General features: G+C 30.9%; 1 protein-coding gene across 17 annotated transcripts in view; it reads left to right on the forward strand.

Annotated features, from left to right (window-relative positions):
- Positions 1-20,893, forward strand: part of nuf (rab11 family-interacting protein nuf) — a 119,154-nt gene that overhangs the window by 85,534 nt on the left and 12,727 nt on the right. For 4 of the 17 annotated variants that reach the window (XM_014233002.3, XM_014233003.3, XM_036358283.2 and 1 more), the window contains exon 2: positions 18,261-19,359. The exons of 12 other annotated variants lie outside the window; for them this stretch is intronic. In XM_014233002.3, coding sequence (XP_014088477.1) covers positions 18,568-19,359 — 792 coding nt within the window. In that variant the 5' untranslated portion in view covers positions 18,261-18,567. Of the gene's footprint in view, positions 1-18,243; positions 19,360-20,893 lie in introns of those variants that run through there. One more of the 17 variants, XM_070112137.1, reaches the window with a different exon arrangement.

Here is a 20,893-nt window from a genome sequence, read left to right on the forward strand (position 1 = left end):
GAAATGTTCAATCTAGAGTTCTGTTTTACTTCTTCATTTTCTTGGCTGGTGAGATGACAGTTCTTTGTCAGATACTTATGGAAACGGTCTGTTACGAGTCTGTTAAAGAGCTGTTTGAGTATAATATTATATATAAAAATGATCGTACGATAATCTTTCAAATTTGCATAGGTTGTAGTAAATTATTCTAATTTAGACGGAAAATATTATATTTAGTTACCATTTACGGAACATTTTCCCAAAACAATGGATTATTGGAAAAATTGATACAATTTGGATTTAAATATCGGTTATTTTCTTAATTTAGAGCATTATGATGGGCTTTCTGCATTATCTTTCCTAAATATGTCTCAACAAATTCATTTAATTTTTTTTGTTATATTGGCTTTCAGGGATTACTTAATCAAATTCAAAGCAACTTGCAACAAAATCATGAATAAATAGTTGCAGTTCCGAGGCTTTATTGAAAAATATTTTTAATGGCCAATTCCACTTAAAAAAAATGTTATTTCAAGTATAAAGTAAGTAATTGAGTTAATCACTTATTGACTTACGATTATGCATGGAAAAATTTGTATTATTTACTTAGATAACAAATAACCCGTTTCAAGCGTAAAGCGCTTACATTTGAACTATAAATTTTATAGCAAATTGAGGTGAAACACTTGAGAAATGGGAGTCAAGTAAAAGCGCCACTTATCTTGCCGCGAAGCTATACGAAACACACCTTTTTTATAAATACAAATAATAATATCGAAAAATAAATTTAAAAATAGTGCATCAAATGCATTTCCCAACTTTTCAAAGCAGCAAAGCTTTCATGCATTCTCATTTACCTTAAGTACATACATTTGATTGAGCAGATATTTGTAAACAAAAAATCGATAGCTTATTTAAAGTACGCAAATGCATTGGCTGCAATGAAATATTGTAATTAATGCACTTTAAAGAGTTTGATCTTGCGTAATTGAAGCTTAAAAAATTAATAGACACAAATTGGCGATCGCTATAATGGCCGATCGGATAAGTGGTATTACATATGTACTTATATTTATAAATGGTAACAACATTTGACTATTAGTTATAACGGTGATTGGGAAATAGTTAGCGAAGTAGAGATACTGTAGAGTTAAGCAGCATATGAATACTCGTTGGTTGGAGTGTGGAAGAGGCTGGAGACTGGAGAGTGTCACAAGTGAATGTTGAAAGGAAGCGCATACGATTTTTTCTTATTTATCGACTTTTAACATTTGGGAAGTGGAAATGAAAAGCAGTTTCATAATCGTAGTGCTTTGTTATTGTTGTTTTTCTAAATGCTTGTTGCGGCGGTTATGCATTTAATTGATCACATTCATCAGAGATCGCTTTAGCGCTGTTATCATTCATTGTTATTAGCAGATTGAGCATGAGAGGGATAGAGAAAGAGGAGATATAAAAGCACAGTGTATACCACACACAGGTATTATGGATTTGTATTGAACGAAATTTAAGAGCCAGTTTTACAAACCTATAAAGTAAATTAAAAAAATTAAATAAACTGAAATAAAATAAAATAAAATAAATAAAAAATAAAATAAATGAAAAATAAAATGAAATAAAATAAAATAAAATCAAGTTAAGTAGTATAAACTAAAAAAAAAAATAAGATGAAAATAAAATAGAGTATAATAAAGTGAAATAATATGATTTCAATTGAAATAAAAAGCTGTCTATGATGAGCTGTCTAGTCTATGAAAAATATTAGGGGGTTTCGTCGAGTAAAACACGCCCTATTATCAATTTTTTTTTTTCATATAAAAAATTAAGTATTTTATATAAATTTTTTATTACTCCGAAGATACATATTTGATAAAGATTTTGTTAAATTTTAAAAGGAAAATATTCAAAAGTCGGTCATAACGACGTCACTTGCGGCAGTCCCTCGGAAAAAGGGTGCTTCCGCCTTGGTCAATAAGCAACACCAAACTTTTTAAAGATATCTTGTGAAATAAAAAAAGTTTTCCTTTCAAGAACTGTTCCGGCAAATGAGCAGATTCTTGAGGAGAAAAGAATATGTGCAAAATTTCAGATCGATAACTTAAAGACTGAGGGACTAGTTAGAGCAGATAGACTATGGTAGATAGGTAGACAGACCGACATGGCTAAATCGAGTCAGCTCATTAAGCTGATCATTTATATATACTATATATTTTGTGGAATCTATAACGTTTTCTTCTGACTGTTACAAATTTCGTGGCAAGATGAGTATATACGGCGTAAAAAAACTGTGTGGCAAATATAATTTTGCAATAATAAAAATAATATCTGAAAACTTTTAAATTCATGTCAAAATATATTTTATTATATACTTGTATACATAAAATTATTATATACATTGCATGTTTTCTAGCCTTTCTCTGCATTTAAAAAAATTTATGCATAGCACGACTAACGATTTCCACTTACATGCCACATAGTATACAAACATAGTTTTCCGTCAAACTCTATAGTTGCGGCTCATTTAAATTTTTTAATTACTCTTTATAGTTTTTCTTAAAGTTAATTAGAAAAAACATGTCTTTGGCGTGTAATAACCAACAACCAATTCATATTTGCATTAAATATCTCTTTACTGTCGTGCAACATTGAGGTTATACTCTTTGCAACACCCGTAAATGCAAACACCCTTTAGTGGAGTATTTCATATCGTGCTGTTTGCCGATTTCATTTGTTGCAAGCAAATTGTTTGAGTTCAAAAAAATTTACACTAAAAATGTTCACATGTGTTTGCATGTATGCATGTGTGTGTTTGTATGGGCTCAGTCATGTGTCGAACAATGTATGTATGCAAATGAAAATGAAAGTAACATATTTTTCATTAGCTAAATTTTAATTATCACTAATGGCAGGCAAGCAGTTCGGCTGGCAGCTGTTTGGAGTTTGTGGGTGTTGCGGATTCATATTTTTTCTTAACATTTTATTTTGATATTTTCCATTTGGCATCTCCGTACATGCTGTATTGTCATGCAACATTGTGTTGCATGCAATTCGAAATGCTGATTAGTTGTGTGCAACGTCGCTTAGTAGCCAAACCACGGTTTTTGGGGTGGGCCGTTTAGAAAAGAAGTTCAATGACTTCTGTGGAGAAGGAAAATAGCGATTGGATGGCGTAGAAAATTGCTACTTTCACAAAAAAGTGTCTTTATTCAAATTATTAGAAATGTGAGGGCACAGTTGTATTATAGCATGTTTTTCATTAGTTTGGTCAATTGTCTACAAAAATAATGCTTTTTTATATTAGTAAATATACGTATAAATATTTTTTAAAATATGCTTCCTTAACGGAATTTTAATAGCCTTAAGGTCGTAGAAATAGAAACTTACAAACAAAGGAAAATATTAGAATCTGCTGCTTTAGTAATTGTATTTAATTATGTCTCCTTTGACAATTATAGACTTAAAAAATTAAAAAAATAACAATTAAAAATCAAACAAAGTCACAAAAAACAAAAAGTTTTAAAAATGTAAAAAAAACATAAAACCTTAATTACTAATACTGCAAGTATGTCGAGAAAAGTAAAAAAAAATTAAAAATTATGATAAATATTAAAAAATATTCCAAAAACAAATAATTTTATAATTAAAAAAAAAATAGAAAAAATAAACACAAATAAAAAAATATAAGTATTGAAAATAGTGAAAAAAATTATATACTTATAATGTTTTAATTTAATGTTTTAAATTTAAATTCTTTTAAAATTTTTAATTGGTGAGAAGTTAGCCTCAAGAGAGGCCTGTGAAAATTGGCTCTCCGAATTTTTTGCCAATAGGGACGCAGCCTTCTACGAGAGGGGTATAATTAAGTTGGCATCTCGTTGGAACAACAATTTTATGAACAAAATGGCACATATTTGGTTTAAATCGGACAAATGCACACAAAGTTATCCTCTTTTGAAAAATCAATAAAAAACCGAACGAATTTTTTACTTTACCTAATATATTTGTAATTGAGTGGAATTGTTAATCTTGTATTTTTAAAAACTTTTTCTTACTTTTTCATATATAATATTTGTTTTAAGAGCTAGAAAATTTTCAGCATACAGTTTTTGTTTCAAAAACTCTCCATTTTAAAAATAAAAATTTTAATTTTATTAGCTGGTACTAAAATCATCTTTTCCGGCATAAATTTATAACAAATATTTGCCAAAAAGTTTCGATATAACCTTTATAACCGGAAAAAGGTAATAAAAAGAAAAATTTACACAATCCTTATAAAGGTATATAAAGTTCATGATAATCAACATTTATTTATGTTGCTTGCCACACGGGCTTATATTTTATAAAATTTAGCTGCCAAATATTGGAATTAAATGAAAACAAGTAGAAAGCAAGTATGACAATGTACGAAAAATAACAATTAGCGGGTTAACGGTTATTTGTTTGACTTTTATTTTCTTTGCTGTTGGTGCTTCGAAACTTTTCGAGTGCAATAGTTAGGAAGTCTTTATTATAATTCGTGTTTTTTATGCTAATTTTTCACTGCTGAAATCGCAAAAATCAGCCGGGTTTGCGTTGTTGCTTCGTTTGCTTTTTGCTATATAAGGGAGTGTCCTTTTGCTGATTGTTTGAAAGAGTTATTATACTTTTCTTATTTCTTTACATTTTCTGTCTCTTTCATACATTATGTCAACAATGTAATGACAATATTTTTTATTTCTTGTCACTTATATATTGTATTTTAATAGATTAGTTTTTATTGTGTAATATCTTTACTCGACTCGAAAACTTTAAACCACAAGTGATCAATTCAATATTTTTATTCTAAGGTCATAAAAGTTTTTAAATAATTGTAGCAAATTTTTTATACTTTTTACTTTTATAAAAAGTTAAGTTATGAGAAAATGGCCCTAAAAGCTACCATTTTCGCACTTTAAACAAATTTTATGACAAAATGGCCAACTTAAAAGAAACATAAAGTCTTGCAACTGAACTATGACCACAAAAAAGTCATAAATATTTATTAGATTGCAATTATTTCCTGCTTTCAAACTTTTCAATATTTATTTCGGCAAGAAATGCTGCCAATGCACCCAACATAGCTGTCATAATTTGACATTTATTTGACAGGCTGTCACAATACACGTTTGCCACAGGGTTGCTTACAGTTTTATATGTATTAATTGTATGCATTTGTGTAGCTTGGAACTGCCATTTTTTTTGTAAAATATTGCTTTCTTCGCATGTCCGCTGCTAATCAACCTCAATTTTTATTTTCTTTGAATGCCGCGTTTTGCGTTTATTGCCTTATTTTATTTCGCCAAACACACCCACTAATTTTAATTTGCATGCGTAGCAAATATAGCAAACATTTATAAATTGTAGCGATGCATAGCGAGGTAATGGAAATATGCGGTAAAGAAAATTGATATTAGTTATGCTTTAGCCACTGAATCAACCGGAGACGCCTGCTCTGCTCTCATTTGCTACTTCGCCTAATATTACGATGTGGGCTCAAAAGTATGCTCACTGGAGTGGTAACTTTCCTATATTTTCGGGATTTTGGAAATTTTAATTACGTGATCCCGAAATCACCTAATTTAGCATTTTTTGTTTGCTAAAAAAAAACTAAAATTTTAATTTCGGATTCACGAAAATTTTCGGAATTGAATTATAAGCAATTTTGATTTTTTACCACAAAAATAATTTATTTACAATGATATTGAAATGTATTTTATTATGTTACAAAAATTTCCATATAAAGATTTTTTTTTTAATAATTGCAGTTTCCAATTTAAAATTAAATTAAAAATTTAGTGTAAGAATATTCAAACTTCTTTTCTACAGTTCCGAAACTTGCGGGATTTCGAAACATTCACAATTATGAATAATTTCGAGGTTATATAACGGCTACTTTCAATATATGCGTAATGTCGGGATCCCGAAAAATTATCATGACAAATTTCGGGATACCGAAAATATGTTATGGCAACTTTTGCGCAAGAAAACACAAATGGGCGCGCTCAAACACAACAACCACAAAAAAGTCGAATCAACTAGAATGTGCCAGCTGTCAGTTAGACTCTATGTACACAGTTGCTGTGTGCGGCCAAGCATAGAATCCGGTACAATTAGATGCATACGAGCATTTCTTGCTTAGCCGCCAAGAAGAAGACATACTTGGACACAACAATAGCACGCTTGCGCTCATCATCATCATTTTGACGAACTAGTTTGGTTTCGATTTAGTTGAAGTGGCGCAATTTGGTTTGCACTGTGTGCAAGAAGGTACTTACTATAAAATTAGTTTGGATGAAAATTACGCCTGGAGCGGAACTGAATGAAAGAACAAACACAAAAAATAAGCGCAGAAGAAGAAACAAAATTATGGCAACAAGCAAACAATCAAGCGGCGTGCGGTTAAAGAACTTGGCGGCCTGGCTAACTAGTCACTGGATATGAGTATTAAGAACAGCTGGACTATGCTGGCTATTTTAGAGCAGCTGCTGCGGTTGGCGCATACCACAAGCTGGGCTTCAACTAACTAGTTACTAATGCTGCTGTATATTTCTTTATGTATTTGTTGCAAGTCGCAGTCGTACCTTCAGCAAACTGACAATGACTGGCGAAATAATTTTCCACTTTGTTGCACAAAATCAAATAGCTGCGAGATTGCGGAAAAACTAGACTGGCGAGTTGTACTGTTTAAGTACTCGTATTTATGCAGCATGCCAAAGAATTAAGTAAATGAAAATTGTAGGCAGAATTGAAGTAATAATAAGGTATTCTGAAGGGGAGTGAAATCGCGTAACTTCAAGGTGCTTGACTAGCTGAGTAATGAAAGACGAAATAATTATTAAATACAGGCAGTTTGAACAGGTAAATTAGAGAGGTATGGTTGTATGAAATCGAGAGCTAAGGAGTTTTAAGATCACTCAGTGGGTCGGGGGTTCAAAAATTTCGACTTGCCTAGCATTATGAAGTTTAAGAGTGTTTATTGGATATAAAAGAACTTCTCTAACTAACAATATATCTTAAATAGGGATTTCTCTTCTTTAAAATTCTATATTTCGTGAACGCTGCTATTTTATCAGGTTTAATACCGCTAAATTTATGAACTCTTACAATTTAATGATATGTATAATGAGATATTATAAAAGAGCTGAAACAATCAGAAAGATAAAGGGTTCACTAATTTAAATATGGTATAGTGAACTTAAGGAGTTGGGAGAAACCGTAAGATATCAATAAGATATGAAAATCTCAGAAGTACTTGGTTTCATGGTCATGGTCTCACGGGAAACTGAAAAAGCGAGGTTAAGGGTTGATAATATATATATATATATATAGTATAAATAGTTTTATAAACTTGCCTTTGGTTAAAAGCATTTATATTCATATCTTTCTGAGGTATATTATTTTAAAAATACCCTTCTTGCCTTTAGTCAGCTCTAAATACTTACTAAGCATTATCTCGAGTAAATTATTTTCTATCTCAAATGACAATTAACCTCAGTGACATTTTACACGCCTTTTTTCGTTATTCACAAAGCACTTACATTTAGTTTTTTGTGTCTTCTTACATTTATTTGTCTTCTCCTAAGGTGTCAAGCCTCATGTTAAATCTCATTCGTCGTTACTATTATTAATAATTACTTCTGTGCATGGTTTTCTTACAAAAAGTGCTAAAACAGTTATAAACAATTCAGATGATTATGCATTATTTATATGTACAAATTTTTTTTTTAGTTCAGCGACTCTTTGCTAAAATTTTCCCATTATAAGAATTAGAGTCTAGTGCTCCTTTGTAGTACAGCAAAAATCTAAATAATTATGAAAGCTATTAGCAACAATGCGTTTTCAGTTGCTCTGGTGTCATTTGCTAATGGGGTTCTTAACCTTTTGCCTGTAGATGACGGATGTGTCATATCAAAGTGGGCACAGTGAATATTTATCAGGGAGCGTGGGTATTTTGGCGGCCATCAGGCATTTAAAATGAGATTAATCGTGGGAATTATTGTTAGAATTATAAATATATAATTTCTTTGCTATCATTTTATAGCTAAAACAGGAAGTGCTGGTACAAATTATAATTTTTAGCTTAAATTCTGTATTCTTTGTTCACAATTATTGGTTGGCGCTTGAGAGTTTGTGGGTCATCTCATCAACTAGAGAGTAAAATGATACGAAACAGATTTTTGTACTTATTTTTTTTTGTAAATATAGTGAAATTAATAATTACATTTTATAATGGCGGATGTTCTTTTAAAAAATAATTATAACAAAACAAAAAATTTTAGAATGAAATTAGAGAAATATGATAAAAAGCGAACTAAAATATTATATATAAAATTTTTTTCGAAAAAAATATAAAAAGCTTACATCAAATAGTTAACCAAAAACAACAAATTTACATAAAAATCATAGAAAAATATTGAAAAAAAATTGAGTTAAGTCAAAAGCTATAAATTTGATTATAAAAAATAAAACAAATACAAGAACTAAATAAAAATTTCTACTCCTCTTTAAATAACTGCGCTTCACTTGGCTAGTAGCAAGTTGAAACTATGACTATGAAACTTATAACTTATATAAAAATATTTTTAAAATATAAATTAAGACAAAAGCTATAAATTTGATTTCGAACCACCTTATAAGTAATAAAACAAATATAAGAAATAAAAAAATATATATCTTTTCCACTCCTTTTCCTAGTAACTTCAAGTTCACTTGGCTTGTGGCAGGTTGCACCTTAGACTTTGTTTTACTCACTATAGCATTTATAGCAAAGAATTCTATTGTTGTTAATGCTATTGCAAAATCTTTATATTTCAACAAGGATTGTCCATTACTAGCGGCCATTCTTAGCAAATGCAGCTACCAGATAATCTAAAAGCTTAGAGAGAAAAAGATAGCGCATCTTTCCAAAGAATTACTTTGCGGCAGCTATTTCGTGGCTATATTGTTTATAAATAAAATGAAAAATAAAAAAAATTAATATAATTCTAATAAAAATAATAGATGCAAACAGTATTAAAAAGCAGACAAAGAAAGCACAAAGCAAACTTAGAGAAATGTGATTTAAATTACGGAAGTCGGAACGCTGCATTCATTAGTAACGCCGCTACAAAGAGAGTAGTGGAAAAAGTGTGAAAATGAAATGCCGTTAAGCAACTGCATAGCTGCGGCTTAAATTACATTGATATATGAATGAAAGATAAATATATTGTATGTATATACAAAAAATCTAAGACGCTCTTTTAATAATTACTAACGCTGTGCCGTATAGACTAATAAAGATTCGCTTGCTGGTATAATTAAGAGGATGGCAATTACTAAAATTATATTTCTATTCTACGGTTATTCGTCTACTTCATTCAGCATAAATATAAAGCTCTTATTTTCAATTTAGTTTCAAAAGAAGGGTCAAAGAGCTTAAGGTTTGAGGTCTCCAACGGTTGTCAAGATTTAAAGGATTGAAAGAAATGAAGCGCAGAAAACATTTGGAGAGTACCAAGTAATTTCTTTGATTCGAAAGGTTCCTACAAATTTCCTTATTCTTCATTAATATAGTATCTAAAAGTTTCGAGATGTAGTGGAATATTAATAAGCCTTTAATATGGCTTACATTATACCTATTTTAAGTAATAAGCCCAAATATTTAGCGAACTTTAACCAGTGTGGAGTATTATATATTTATATATAGCTTTACGAATACTTTTCAAATACTTAAAGCATAATTTTAAAAGTCAAAAGTTTTATTTTTTAATGTTGGAGTAAGACGTAAAGGTAGAGAGAGCGAGAGAGAGAACAAGAGGGAGGGAGCGAATGAGCATGTTATGGTTGTAGAAAGTAACCACCACAAGAGAGCTGATTTTCTTTGAGTTCTACGAAGTATCTAGTTTATTAAATAGGGCACAATAGACCATAGGCTGCGGTGCGTACCTCAAAAATTAATCTATACTAAATTGGAGTAACATTATTTTTACTTATGCTTCCAAAAATTCGTTTGAAGACCAAAAATATATATTTAATTAATATTACATCAAAAGCACAGCATGAATGAGTTGAAAGCATTAATATTTTTTATGACTTTCTTATTTTTGAATGTAGTAAATTATTTAAAAAACAAAAACTATACAACAAAGAAACACAATTTTCTATGTAGTAGAATAACAGTTTGACTTGCAAATGACGCCCACAAATGACAGATGCTTGTCTACTTATTTACCTACAGACCCGCCGACAAAAGAAAAATTAAATAATGAATTCGCAAACGAGTGACTAATACGCTTTTTCTCATAGAAGATGTATATTAAATTAGAAACTTGTGCAGAAAAATTGCTAAGTTACAGCATAAATAACTGAATGAGATAATACATATAACATATATACATAAGTACGCACATAGAAGCCTTGTCTTCGTCGTAACTTTTGATTTTCGAAAATTTTAATTGAAATTTATTAGGCTGCGCGCGCTTCTGACAAGAGTGATTAAACAAATTAGCCTTCATAAACAATTGGATGAATAATTTCGAAGAAAGAGACCACACACATGCACACGCACGCACATATGTACATACATATATGAGCGAACGCCGTCAACGCCTTGTTTTTCCGTTAAATTAACGATGATGCGTTGCGCTCGCGTCAATTGGTGAATTGGCAATGATAGTGACTCAGTGCGTTAGTGAGCCAGTCAGTCAGTCAGGCAGCTGCACACTCACTTGCAAATAAATTTGGTTTGCAACATTTTTGCCACTTAAATAATAAAGCAAATAATAAGCCACTCAGCGGCGACAATGGCGAGTGATTTTACTGATGAAAACAGAAATATTGCAGAAAAATATAAAATTCATGGGTTGAGTAATCACCAACAATAGTAATAATAATGAAATAAATTTAATAAAAAAAAGTAGCACAAACAACAAGTCAGCGATAAAATAGTAAATCAAATGATTTTTTCTCTATTTATTGTCTATTAGGTATAACGCTTATGTAGTTGTGCGCCAAAGATGTTGGGTATTTTTTATTGTTTGTGCAACATATGTTTGGCACATTTTTCTTGAATTGAATCAGCGCAATTGGCACAGCAAATGAAAGATGAACGCTACAAAAACAACAGCAACAATAAGTAGACTGCACACAAAGAAACAAAATCGTTGAGTAAGAGCGAAAAAAATTTAAAAAAATTAGAGCATCATCACAGCAACAAACGCGCTTTGTTGCATTGCGTAAAGCCTAGCAGATTTATGGTACAAGTTCAAACAATTCAAAATGCTTTCAAAAAACGAAATTCATAAATATTCGAAAAATGGTTTCGACATCAAAAAGTGGATCATCCATTTCAAATGTTTTGAAAATTAGGTTTGGAAAATTAATAAACAATTGATATTGCGCAAGTAAATTGAATTTTCAATAAATATCAGCTCCGTTTGTACACTATGAGTAGGGTCACATGTTCATTTATTTATTGAGCTAGTTAGTTAATTGCTTGAAGCATTGAATTGAAGATAGCTTGTGTTGATTTGAAAAAGGCTGCTGCAATCAAGTTCGCAAAATACAAAATTTTTAATATAAATTTTATAGTTTTTAATCGGTCAGTTGGACGGACAGACAGACGGACATAGCTAAATCGACTCAGCTTGTCATTCTGATCATTAACATATTATATATATTTTATGGGGTCTCCAACGTTTCCTACGAGGTGTTAAAAACGTCGCAATAAACTGAATATATCGTATTCAGGGTTGAATTTTTTCTAATTTTGAAGGATGGTGTTGAGCTTGACGAGGGCTTGAGCACTGTAATCGATGCAAAACCTATAACATCTTTTATCGTAGTTCACTCGATTATTTTTTATTAATAAAATCATTATAACAATTTTTTCAGTCTTCAAAACGGACGAAATTTAGGTTATTATTTTTTTGGTGACCACCCTAATGATTATATATGTATTGAAAAATATATATAATATATGCAGCTATTTTCACACAAAAATGTGAAATGAAGATCGAAAGTCAGTTTCCATTTCATTTGAAACCGCAAATATTTGCACAGAAAATACATTTTTTTTTTCACAAATATACATTTAAAATTAAATCAGCTGTCAGGCGGTTTTGACTTTAGCGCCAACTGTGTTTGGCAGCCAACTAACGGTTTGACGCAACACACACGCGTATACATATGTGGCGCGACGTGAGTTGAGTCGTTTTATATGACGCAGACAACAACAGTAGCAATTAAGTGACTGCGCATGCGCACAAGCTGGCAAACCGTCAACGCAGCAAGAAGCATAAAAAGCGCGCGCATATTTTATATATTTCTATGAGCATATGTTGTGTTGCCAACACATATGCGTGCCTGTGTGTGTGTGCGTCTGGCTTAGACCACTTTCACTGCAAGCTTGCCGCAAAAATTTAACTTGCAACTTGTGGTTGTAATTTCAGCCACACATCGAAGGCGTGCGACTCTACGCTGCTTATTTGGACAGCGTTTGTGCGCATAGAAAATAAATAATGAAATTGAAATGCAGAAAATGCGAGTAAAAAGTAATAAAAAAACATTAAATATGCATTTTCTGCTTTAAAAGTTGACAAGTGCGTTTTTGTTGGCAATAAAATGTTGTTGCTACATTGCGCGCATAAAACATAGCGGCTGGGGATGTTGCTGTTGCAACGTGTGATATATATTTGATTGTATTTAACTGTCTAGCACATGTTTCTTATATAAATATATACATGTGTATATATGTATAAACTTATATATAAACATATGTATGTCTTCATAATGCTTTTCTTATACATACTACTTCCCTTACTCCCCTCCTAGCTCGTTATTATCTAGCACATTAAGCGCTTGGTTAGTTCATTCATATGCTCGGTTAATTTTCCCATTGGATGCACTGTTGTCTGCCGGTTTTTGTTTACATTTTCTCGAAGTCTTGTTTTTCTTAGCACTTTTTTATAATTTTTACACTTTTTATTGCCACATTAAAATGTGTGAAAAATGTCTATCGTGTAATTATTTCTGTGAGTATGTTTAGAAATACATATATAAATATACAGTATTCGAAGCCTTTCCTTTTATTTGTTGAGGCTCGTCTGTCTCTTAATTTGTAGTCAATACGCGTATGCGTAGAAAGTCATTCAGCAACTGACGATTTGACATACTGAAAAACATATCGCGAATAGTATAATATATACATATATATGTGTTTGAAAATATATATTATTTTATAAAAATAATAAATCGTAAGGCCAGTCTGAAGACTTTAAGAAAAGTCTAACTTTGACAATTTATTCTGGAAGTAAGAAAAAAGGAATCAAGAAAAAGGTTCAGTTTTTCACCAAAAAATGCGCAGTATGTTGGATGCTATAGTGTTCCGATCTGCACAATATGTTCGGATATTTTTTACTGACAATAATCCATTTAAAAGCTTGTGAAGATATCTTCTCAAATAAAAAAATTGAAATCCTGACAAGGATTAGTTTTGACCGATCAGTTTGTATGGCAGCTATATGCTATAGTGATACGATATCGGTAGTTCCAAAAATGAGGAGCTCCTTGGGGTGAAAAGAACGTATGCAATATTTCAGATCGATATCTTTAAAACTGTGAGACTAGACTGACAGAGATATCCTTTTTGAAATTTATACATATATGGCAATATGTGCTTGCAAATGCATTTAAAACTCTGTTATAAAATATATGTTTATGTACAATACATATTTTTTTTTAAGTTTTCTTTGTATCTTCCACTCACTGCATTTTCCATTTGAAATTAAAAGTCATTGCTGCGTTTACAACAACATTTATTGCCTTCGATGGCAATTACTTGGCAGTTAATTAAAACTACTTAACGCAATGCTACATTATGCCATTAGAGAAGTGCACATTTAGTTGATGTAGTTATATATGGGCAGCTGCTTAACTGGAAAATCGATTTGTAATCAAAACAAACGCAGATATTGGCTAACGGTTATTGGCACTTTTTAGCAACTGCCATTTCAATGAACTCTCCATAGCGATTCAGTGGCTTCATAAATAGTTTAACTGAAATTGAAAGTGAGGATGAAAGTAAAAAATAAAATAAATAGAAAAATTATATACTGTATAAAGTATATTTGAAATAAATTGAATTAATTTATTTATTTAGGTGTTAACGAAATTTTTTTAATCAAAAGGTAGCTCTCTTTTAATATTATAATTAATTAAATCAAGTATGAGTAAAAACAAAATAAAAAATAAAACTTTCATTTTTTTCTTAATTTTAATTTTTCGTTGTTTTTTATTTATATAATTTTTTTTTTGCAATAAAATGCAACAATTTGTAATTTAAGTGTCAATAATTATTTTTTAATTTAAATGCATATTTCTTTTAATATTTTAAAATTGTCATGTCGTATGACTTAATATCCTTAAAATCCACAACTCATTTGTACACCATGGCGTATGATGAACCTCGCATTGCGCAGTTAAAAATTGACACGGCGTATTATGAACTTTGAAAATATTCACGCAAAATTTGAATATATTTTTAATTAAATAAATATTTAATAAATCTGCTGCACTGATTGTGTGAAAATAAATTTCAAACTGCCTTGCAGTTGACATATTTTTATTTTTTCCTCAATTATATGATCATGTACTAAATATTTTGCAATTTCCCTTTCATAAATAATTACATGTTTCGTTTGTCATTTCATGTCATATAAGTTTAATGACATACTCTGTGCAATAATTAGCTATCGATTGTGATGCAATTAACGACATTTCTGGTAACTAGTGCAACATAACTACGATTTGCTGCAAACAAATTGCTTCAACATGTATGGGAAAAAGGAAAATTGCTTAAATACATAGTAAATTATGCACATATAACGCAAAGGAAGAAAATAGTCAATTGAAAAAATTTATCGAGGTCAAAGTGAGCCAAAGCAAGACAGTGTCGACTAAGACAAAAGTTATATCAAAAATGTTTGTAGAATATTTTTAATTTTTTTTTTAATATAGAGCGTGAAGAAATATTTCATATATTATATATAATAAATATATTCATATATCATATATATTAAAATAAAAAAGGTAAAATTGATAAAAAATTTAAAATTATATTTCATTCAAAATTTAATGCCAAAGTCAAAAATTTATTAAAAAAAAATTTATAAAAAAAGTTTATAAAATACTTCTAAAAGAATTTAAAAGATATACAATATATGAAACAAATATAAAAAATTAAAAAAAAATTCTAATTAAAAAAAAAATTTAATTAAAATTAAAAACAAAATTATAAGATATGAAAAACAGTTTAAGCATTTAAAAAAAATATTTAAGAAAACAAACATATTAAAAAAATTAATAAAAGAAAATATAACAAAAAAAAATACTTTTGTCACTTGCAATAATGTTAGCTATAGGTCGCCGCTGAAGGTAACCACGCGGAAACTTTAATTACAAAGTTTCCCTCTAACATTCTACAACTTTTAACACCTATACACTTACATAGTAATGAGCAAACGTTTCCACTTTAGAAGTACGCTCTTATATACATATATGTGTAACTAGATATGTATATGTCAATATGTCAGCAACAACAACCATATTATAAACCTATAAATTTACAGTTGTTTAGCTTCAACTGCTGCATTTTCTTCTCAATCCAGTCAGCAAGCAAGCGAAACACCCACACGCATGCGCAATGAGCTAATGCTGGTTAACATCAGCCAACCATCCAGGCAGTCTCATTGACAAATGAGTGGACGCACAAGACGTGAATTGACATAAATTTTGCCTACTGTTAAGCTTACTGAGCAGCAATGCTGTGGGCTTAATTGCTGACTCGTTCACTTATTCGTATAATATTGTATGTATGGGTGTGTTCGTCAGTGTGTGTAGGAAATAATTTACAATAAGCTAGCTTCGCCATTTGATATATTTATACTCTCGCAACCTGTTGCTACAGAGTATAATAGTTTTGTTCACCTAACGGTTGTTTGTATCACCTAAAATTAAACGAGTTAGATATAGGGTTATATATATATAAATGATCAGGATGAAGAGACGAGTTGAAATCCGGGTGACTGTCTGTCCGTCTGTCCGTCTGTCCGTCCGTCCGTCCGTGCAAGCTCTAACTTGAGTAAAAATTGAGATATCTTTATGAAACTTGGTAGACATGTTTCATGGTACCGTGAGACGGTTGGTATTGCAGATGGGCGTAATCGGACCACTGCCACGCCCACAAAACGCCATTAATCAAAAACAAATAACTTGCCATAACTAAGCTTCGCAATAAGATACAAGACTGTTATTTGGTACACAGGATCACATTAGGGAGGGGCATCTGCAGTTAAAATTTACTTAAAAAGTGGGCGTGGTCCCGCCTCTAATAGGTTTAATGTTCATATCTCCTAAACCGCTAATGCTATAATAATTCACTGGAAGCAAATGTTTTTAGCACTTCTATTGACGGTGTGAAAATAGTTGAAATCGGGTGGCAACTCCGCCCACTCCCCATATAACGGTACTGTTAAAAACTACTAAAAGCGCGATAAATCAAGCACTAAACACGCCAGAGACATTAAATTTTATCTCTGAGATGGTATAAGATGACTTTATAGGAACCGCGTTCAAAATTCGAGAGTGGGCGTGGCACAGCCCACTTTTAGGTGAAAACCCATATCTTGAGATCTGCTAAACCGATTTCAACCAAATTCGGTGCGTAACGTTCTTTTCATGTTTCTATGTCATAGTGCGAAAATGGGCGAAATTGGACTACAACCACGCCTATTTCCCATATAACACCTTTTTCAATTCCATCTGATTCTTTCACTTTCCACTATGCAAATCAGGTAACAATGATTATATCGGGGTAAAACTTTGCGTGAATAATGCAATTAAAGTATGCCACCTTGCGGCCAAAAATTGTCTAAATCGAACCAAAACTGTTCAAACCCCTAAGTACTAAATATGGGGACCCCAGTGCCTATAGTTGACCTTCTACCGAAAATATCAGTCAATCCACAAAGAAATCTCAAACGAGTATACCATTTGACTTTGCGAGAGTATAAAATGTTCGGTTACATCCGAACTTAGCCCTTCCTTACTTGTTTTATTTTGCTTTTTTCTCGCAAATATTTTTTTAATTTCCTTTTGAATGATATCTCTCATATTTCTTCAACGACCCAAGCATATCTGTTTTTGCTTTTACTGTACCTTATTACTTATTTACGTTTCGTTTGCATTTTTGCTGCCATTCTCTGTCATAATCAGCCAAATCATCAGCTCGTAGCGATTCGCTGCATTTGTGTGGTTGTGTGTGTGGGAAACAAAAGCTTAATAGAAAAATTACATCACTGATGTCTGTGTTGTGTCACAAGTGACTTGGCGATGTCAAAGTGAAAAGTGTAAAAAAATGTTATGGACAATCGATTTCAGAAATTGCAGGAAAATTGCAGAAATTATGAAATGTGTGTCAAATGCGTCGTTGGAAAATTGATTTTTTATCCATTTAGTTTTCATAAAAATTATAAACTAAAGATATCTTGAAGGGAACAATATTTATAGTTTTGAACTTTAGAAGGCTCAATTAAAATAAAAAGCAGATAAATATATTTATATATTATAAATGTTTTTTAAAGTTTTGGAACAAACTTTTAAAAAATTTTTTCATTGAACTTTTGAATTATACAATATATTTTTTTTTTAAATATATTTTTTTACAACTTTATTGTATTATAGGGATTTTTTTTCTTTTCACAGTTTAATTTTTTTTTTTAATAAAAATTATTTCACAAAAAAAAATATTAATATTAAAATCTTGCAGTGCAAATAACGCATTTTTGAGCGTTTTTCTAAATACTGGTTCTGATTTTATATATATTTTGAAAAATAATATTTTTTTAATGTAATTGTTCTAATTTAAAAAAGAACAATATTTAAAAAAAAATTTACACTGGGAAAAAATTGTCGTTTATAATTTTTGCCATAATTCGTACCGGTAATTATTATTTTTATAGCAATATATTTTTGGATTTTTGCGTTACTTTTCACCTCCCACAGTTAAAAAATTTTATTATTTTTTTATTACTATATATGAAGAGTGTCATAATTATAATCAATATTTTTGTGCGTATGTATGTATGTCATGTATATATGTATGTCTCATAAATACATTTTTTTTTAACTTTTCAAAAAGCTTTTATGAAATAATTACACATGCTTTGAATTGTGTGGCTATAATTTTCAAAACCAAAAAATTCAAAATAGTAATTAAATCATTGCAGCGATGCCTAAGCGTTAACAAATAATTGTCCATTAAACAATAACAATAAATAATGCTAGAAACAACAGCAGCAAACAGTGATAATGTGCCTTAAAGTTTTATTTAAAAAAATACAAAACGTTTAGTTATCAAAACATAAAAAAAGTGCCACGCCTACAACTTAATATACTCTAAACAACGACGCTTAATAAAAACCGCAGCACGTCACACGCCTACATTACGTGCCGCAACAATACAACTATCAGTTAAGTTACAAAGTTAAATTAATAACAATAAAAAGTCGACAATAACAACTTCGTTGCCTCATAATGAGTAGCCAACCGGCCAGCCAGCCCGACAGCATCGACTTAGCCTATGACATGTGGGCTGGCCAATTCGAATTTGTCGGACCCGCCGCAAATGTCACGAACAGCAGCTACACCAGCAGCAGCAACAGCAACAGCACCACCAGCAGTACAATAACGCTCAATAACAATAGTAACAGCAACAACATACGCTTCGGTAGTGACAAGCACAAAGCCAGCCATAACGGTTCAACGGAGAGCTTAGAAGATTTGAATCTCAACTTTGACACCACATCCACGCAGGCGACGCTCAACAGCAACGCCTATACGCTAGGTTGTAATCAATATCAATATAATTTTGGCAAGCAACCGATACTCATAGATCAGGAACAATTTCTCAGCTTAAATCCGGCTGATTTTGAGGATATTGTGCCATCGGGTCCCAATTCGTTGGTGTTCATTGAAAATAAATTGAGTGACGATAATTGTGAGAGTGAACAAATCAACAACAATAACAATAATAATAATAGTAAATTGGTGAATTTGGAAACTTTGACGAGTAAATTTAATTCGAACAAAACGAATAATACAAATACAAACGGTTTTAAATTGGAAAATTTGAAGAATTTCAAAAATAAATTACTTTGTGATTTCGAAGACAAGGCGTCGTTGGTGAATAGTGGCGCGGTTGTGGGTGGTGTGAATAACGGTAGCCTTGGTAGTGCTGTAGATGTTGGTGATATGCAATCTCATCATTGTTGCAACAACAAAATGAGTGGACTGAGCGCCGAAATGTGCGATAATCTCAATGAACAAGTAAGCATTTATTGTAAGAGTGAATAAGTTTGGTTTTCATTTCTTTAGATTTTTTTATTTTTATTTCAAATCTGTAAATGAAGAAATGCGCAATATATTATTTAATAATGTAAAATTTTTAACGACATATGCAGCAAACCGGTAAATATGCACGAGCATAATTTTTAACGGCTAATAGGTGTTTCAGAGTGCCACTTAATTGAGTCAATTAAGAGTTTTTACTTTTATGTATGAAACAATCATGTCTTAACTCATTCTTGTTTGGCCAATTAGTGATAATAATTTCTTATATGAATTTATCCACTCTTAATTGAATCAATTAATAATTAAGCAAATTACATAATTATAATAAAACTACCTTAATTTGACAATTAAATGTTTATCAGTAATTCCACTTCTAATTCTTATTTATAAAACAACAACCTAAAATTATTAACATTACTAATTGTCCAACTGTACTGTACAGTATATGCATGTGTACAATGTATATTTAATTCATCAAAACCTATATTATTGCAAACATATGTTCACTTTACTCCTTCATGACTTCCACCCTCTATACAACCCCAACAACAAAAAAAAACGAAATTCTCCTGAGCATATTCCTGTAATTGCTGGCTTATTTTCGAAAAGAGAATTAGAAAAGTGCAGCAAAAATAAATTAAATGGCTTATGTTGAACTAATGACGGGTTAAAAATGTCATTTGCTTACACCCAATAAGTCTACGAATTTATTTGAAATTTTCGCTTATTTACTCTCTGGTTATTAAGTGTAATTAATTGTGACCCAGTGTCACTTAGTGCGCGCATTTGTATGGGTGAGTAGATGCAACGATATATAAATGTTAGTATATACAAGTATGGTGTATATAAGATATGTAAGGTCGGACGCCGCAAACCATTCATAATTCAAACCATTTTATTTGATAGACAAATACCAGTAATTTTATGGCATTTTGTGGCGGAGACTTGCTATTTGCCTACAAACTGGTATGTGTATCAATGTATAATATCGACTAGTGTCGATATTTATATATAATGTTTGTAAAGAAAGTAGTGGCTTTGTGAAAGGGGGTACAGGCAAGGTATGTTTAAGTTTACTGATACTTTTTTCAAGCTCAAGGTCACCATTAGGTTTTATTATTTTTTATTGCCAAACATGAAATTATAATATTTTTTACTTGGTATATCCACACCCATAAGAAAATATGTACGGATTTCCATACTATACGAGGGTAGCTTGCATGAATAATTGTTTTAGAGTATGTTCAAGTTGACTTCGAGTCACCTGACTTTGGAGAGTAGCGAATCGAGCAAACAATTGGTATAGTTGCAATAAGCTGGCGAAACTAAATATCAATTTTATACCAGTTTATACTAGAAGTTATACCAGTTTTATACCAGAAGTTAAACCAGTTTGTTGAGTTATCTGCATACAAACTTGTTTTTAATTTTGCTAAATGACTTTTTGTTGCTTTCTTTTATTAATTTTTTTTACAAGTTAGTAGAGCTTGAACTTAGCGAGTAGAGAAAT

Source organism: Bactrocera oleae, chromosome 6 (genome assembly GCF_042242935.1).
Source record: "Bactrocera oleae isolate idBacOlea1 chromosome 6, idBacOlea1, whole genome shotgun sequence".
Lineage (NCBI taxonomy): Eukaryota > Metazoa > Arthropoda > Insecta > Diptera > Tephritidae > Bactrocera > Bactrocera oleae.